This window comes from Pistacia vera, unplaced genomic scaffold (genome assembly GCF_008641045.1).
Source record: "Pistacia vera cultivar Batoury unplaced genomic scaffold, PisVer_v2 Contig29, whole genome shotgun sequence".
Classification (NCBI taxonomy): Eukaryota; Viridiplantae; Streptophyta; class Magnoliopsida; order Sapindales; family Anacardiaceae; genus Pistacia; species Pistacia vera.
In genome coordinates this window covers 583,769-588,838 of record NW_022196101.1, presented here as the reverse complement: position 1 = coordinate 588,838, position 5,070 = coordinate 583,769, and the positions used below count along the sequence as shown (strand labels likewise).

Here is a 5,070-nt window from a genome sequence, read left to right as displayed (position 1 = left end):
GTGGTTTGCTTTGCTTTTCTCTCGACAGGAATCTTTGAAAATCAAAAACCATCCAACATTTTACTATACAGTTCAACAAAAAATAAACCTTAACTCATAAATATTTACCATATTTATTATAATTATAGGTAGCAAGGAAGCAGTTTAATGGAGTGGCCAAACAGTCCCTTAGAGACAGGGATAAAACAGTAATTTCAGAAGCGAGTGCCCCTAGAAATGCAAAGGCAAAGGGCAAAGGCAAAGCCGAAGAAAAGAGAAAAAAGGAGTCGAGTTTAGTAGTGTGGGGCATTCTGAAAAATTCTACGCGTAGATCTTTCTTTTTCTTTTTTAATTTTCCCCAATCTTTCATCATTTTCTCTCCTTCCTGTGTCCGTTGGAACCAAACAGTTGGTTTACACAAACACACACTCGGTCTCTTTTCTCTCTCTCTCACTAAAGTGTGGGTAGTAAATAACACATTATGAGCAGAGCAAGAGTGAGCATTACAAAACGACACCGGTTATGAATCCAGCAACCGAGCCACCACAACCACCGCAGCCCCACCGTCCTTCCACCTCTTGTGACCGTCACCCCGACGAGCATTTCACTGGCTTTTGCCCCTCATGTTTATGCGAGCGTCTCGCCGTTTTAGATCACTCTTCTTCTGCGTCTTCTTCATCGCGAAAACCTCCCCTCACTTCCTCAACCGCGGCCGCTCTTAAGTCCATTTTCAAGCCCTCCGTCGGCGGCGGTGGGGGTGGTTCCTCGAGACCGCCGTTTTTCCCGGAGCTTCGTCGGACCAAGTCGTTTTCTGCTTCCAAAAACGAGGGCTTTAGTGGCGTCTTTGAGCCCCAGAGAAAATCTTGTGACGTTAGGGTTAGAAACACGCTCTGGTCGTTGTTTACGCAAGACGACGAGAGAAACCCTTACAAGAGAGAACAACAGCAGCAACAACAACAACAACAGAGTGAGACGACGAGTGAGAGCAGAAATTTAGGGTCTTCGGCTAGGCCCAGCTTTCAAGGACCAGTGTTTGAGTCCAAAGAAGAAGACAAAACTGAAAGTGAAGAAGACAATGATGGTGATGACGACTACATTAGGGTTGTAGATGAGCCTGATGTAGGAACGTCATCTTCAAATGTTGTAATTGAAGAGAAAATTGAAGAAATTATCGAAGAAGAAGAAGACAAGATAGAGGAAGTTCAAGAAGAGGAGTTACACTTAAACTTAAAGCCGATGAAGGACCACATAGATCTTGATTCACAAACGAAGAAGGGTTCAGGGAGAGATTTTAAAGACTTTGCTGGGAGTTTCTGGTCAGCTGCTTCAGTGTTTAGTAAGAAATTACAAAAGTGGAGACAAAAGCAGAAGCTGAAGAAACGTAGAAATGGAAGTGGTTCAGCCAGATTGCCTGTAGAGAAGCCAATTTCCCGACAATACAGAGAGACTCAGTCGGAGATTGCTGATTACGGGTTTGGGAGAAGGTCTTGCGACACGGATCCGAGGTTCTCGCTGGATGCGGGTCGGATATCTTTTGATGATCCACGGTACTCGTTTGATGAGCCACGGGCTTCTTGGGATGGTTATTTGATTGGAAGGACTTTTCCAAGAATGCCCACTATGGTTTCTGTTGTGGAGGATGCTCCTGTAGTTCATGTTTCAAGGTCTGATACTCAAATCCCAGTTGAAGAACCAACTATGAATGCTATTAATGAGGATGAGATTGTTCCTGGTGGGTCTGCTCAGACTAGGGACTATTATTCGGATTCGTCTTCTAGGCGAAGGAAGAGTCTCGATAGGTCTAGTTCGATCAGGAAGACAGCAGCTGCTGTGGTGGCTGAGATTGATGAAATGAAGTCAGTTTCTAATGCGAAAGTGTCTCCTGCGACTGTGGATTGTTTTCAGGGGCCGAAGTTGGTTTTTGGAGATAAGGATTTGAGGGATTCAAACTCGAATTCTTTAAGGGATGATTGTAGTGAGACTTTTGAGATGAATTTTAGAGACAATGCGTCTGTAGTGGGGAATGGTGAAAGGAAGGGGAATAAGAAGTCCAAGAGATGGAGTAAAGCATGGAATATATGGGGTTTTATACATAGGAGAGGTGTTAACAAAGATGAGGATGAAGATAGGTATAGTAGAGCAAATGGGGTTGAGAGGTCATTTTCGGAATCTTGGCAAGATTTGAGAGGAGAAAGGAATGGAGAAGTTAAAGGGGCATTTAATCCAAAGATGTTGAGGAGTAATAGCAGTGTTAGTTGGAGGAATTCGAGTAATTTTGGTGGATCATTTGGTGGTTTGAGGAAGAACGGAGTTGAGGCTAATGGACATGGTAGAAAGAAAAAAGATGAGTTTGTGTTGGAGAGGAACAGGAGTGCAAGGTATTCACCAAACAACCTTGATAATGGACTGTTAAGGTTCTACTTGACCCCGATGAGGAGCAGTCGGAGAGGTGGATCAGGCAAAAGTAGGTCAAATCATGCACATTCAATTGCAAGGAGCGTACTGCGATTGTACTAAATTTGGAGCTCCATAAGGTGTTTCTTTGGTTTCATGTTGTTAATTTTTCTGCATTTGTTGTGTAATCACACATGCCTATGTATTCTTGATGGTTGGTTGGATAAAAAGCACCCTAAATTTGTTGCCTTTTCTTTGAGTGGCATGCTTCTTCAATTATTCAAATAACAAGAATTTTCAGTGTTTATTTGTCTCTACCATACTCTTGTTAGTGTCTTGAAATTTCCTTCATGTGCTGTGTTATTTTCTCTTCTTCTTACCAGAAATAGCAAGGGCATATAGATTATTAGTGAATATATGCATAAATGTTTTTGCCCTAGGATTCGACTAGGTTCTCTTTTGCGTTGTCCTTTGCGGAATTAGCTGATTTGATAGTGTACTGGTTTCAAGGTTCTTTCCCAAAATTGTTTGGTACAAGGCCATATAATGCTCTGCTGATTCCTCCTCATCCTTCTTTACCAAATGGAATTCTGTGACATGTCTGTACATGACCCACTGTTCGTAATAAGAATATGTGACATGTATAGGCAACTGTTATCAGACAAAACGTGAAGATTCTATTTAGATTGGGTTCTCTTTTTTTTTTTTTAATAAATGAGCTTTTCATTCTTACAAAATCTACTCTTCACATGACTGTTCCTGATGTGAATGTTTCCTGGGAGTTCTGTGAGATTTATTTTTGTCACTCTTGGAGCTTCAATGATCAGTGTTTCGGAGCTTATAAGCTGGCCCTTCATGTTTGTAAAGAAGATTGTTTGCACAAATTCATTATTCCAGTTCAATTAGATGTACTAGAAGTGAAGGATAGAGTAGAAACAGTGACTAGTAATTTCCTTTGTTTCGATGGATACTTCTTTTCAACGGCTTCCTGTTTTCGACAATTCCACTATATCCAGAGCCCAGGTAACATGGCTTCTCAAGATCAATTGTGTCTGTGAGATGATCAAATTTCATCAATAGGAAGAAGTCACAAACCTGGGAATAGAAAGAGGTCGAGCAGACCTGGAAGAGCTTAGTTTCTGTAAAATTCTTCACTTGGTTCTTCTGCGGGCAGACCAACTCAAGAGCCTGCCATGGTTACACAGAGATGGATTAGGTGAAGCAAATGATGCAGTATCTTAAAGTAAGCACCACCGTTTGCATATGATAGTACGAAAAGATCAAATTCTTTCTAAATCTTTTCTGTTTTTGTGTATGTCAGTGGGTCTGTATTTATTTTCATTTGAATATCAAGAGATGAAAAATTACTCCATCTGTCTCTAAACAGAAAATGGGTGACAGGGGTTTGGAATGGTTTCACTTGTAAAAGTTTGCCAAAGTGTGGTGCGATTTATTTTGTTCATTGTCATTGAGGTATATGATTTCATTGGTTTGTTCTATCATCAGCAGGATTCTATCATAGTACACTCTTTTACATAATACTCACTAAAATGAAGACTACGAATATGGTGGTGGGAAGTATCAAATCTTAGCCATAATGAATTCCATTTAGGCCAGGAGGAGGAGATTAAAAGATGAAAAATACTTTAAACACTAGTGCTCAAATCCAATTACCAAAACAGAATCAAACTTGAGCAATGATACAAAAGGCATATAAGAAACGAGTAAATTCCGATTCCAGTCAATGAGTTTGAGATTATGCTTTTCTCCTTTTCTCTAAATATGTAAAAAAAGCTCCATGATCAACAACAATCTGCCTTCTAAGTCAAAAAGTGATTAGGAAAAACATCGCAACATGCTCTTACGTCCAGTACTCCAGTTAGCCTTAATGGCAAGTGGGTGATAATAATAATTTTGTTTAAGGTAATTAGTACCTTCTTTGTCAACGATGTACACTCAGGCTTCCACTCATGGCACTTTGATGTTTTCTTTCAGTAACATTTGACAATTTGTAACCCATTTTTTTCTCTTTTTTCCTAACATTTTGTCCCTCCCCTCTGCACCTCCATGTTACCTTATATCTCTTCCATTGAGAAATGTACTTAAAATGATTCTCCCATATCCTTTGTCAAACATGTCAGCTGGCTTATCTAGATTAAAGTTTTCTCAAGATTTTTGCAACGCTCTCAATGAATACTTTAGTCGGAATATTTTTACATACTATTACATTAAATAACTTTTAGATTCTCCATTTTCAATGGGTATTTACAACCATTGGATCCATGCAGAACGTAAAATTATTAGAATGAGATGTGCAAACTTGAGATTTTGTGAAAAGTTGTTCAAATGATTGTGCAGTAAGCACCCATGTAAAGGGTAAGGTTAGATGTAATGTTTATCTAACGATTTGGGTAGATTTGAGGTCCTTTTCTGACTAATTTTCTTTCCCTCAGCATGTCCGTGTCGGTATCTTCCTCTATTGAGAGATTAGATGGATTGAAATAAAATGGATTTTCCCATTCCTCCGTCAAAAAGGTCAGGCTCATCCAGCTCTCCGCCTGGTATTTCTGAACTTTCTGCAACATTCTCCGCCTCTATTTTACTTGATGAGCTTGTGGATACAACTACACCCCTCAGGTTTGGGAAAGTATTCATTGGATCCCCATATTATAAGGATATACATCCCTTAAAGTTTGA

At 39.9% G+C, this 5,070-nt stretch overlaps 1 protein-coding gene across 1 annotated transcript; it reads left to right on the top strand.

Annotated features, from left to right (window-relative positions):
• Positions 1-279: 279 nt before the first annotated feature.
• LOC116134623 (protein OCTOPUS) lies at positions 280-2,680 on the top strand. Its single transcript, XM_031420303.1, has one exon. The coding sequence runs from the start codon at positions 502-504 to the stop codon at positions 2,494-2,496; it is 1,995 nt and encodes a 664-aa protein (XP_031276163.1). The 5' UTR covers positions 280-501; the 3' UTR covers positions 2,497-2,680.
• The last annotated feature ends 2,390 nt before the right edge of the window (positions 2,681-5,070 follow it).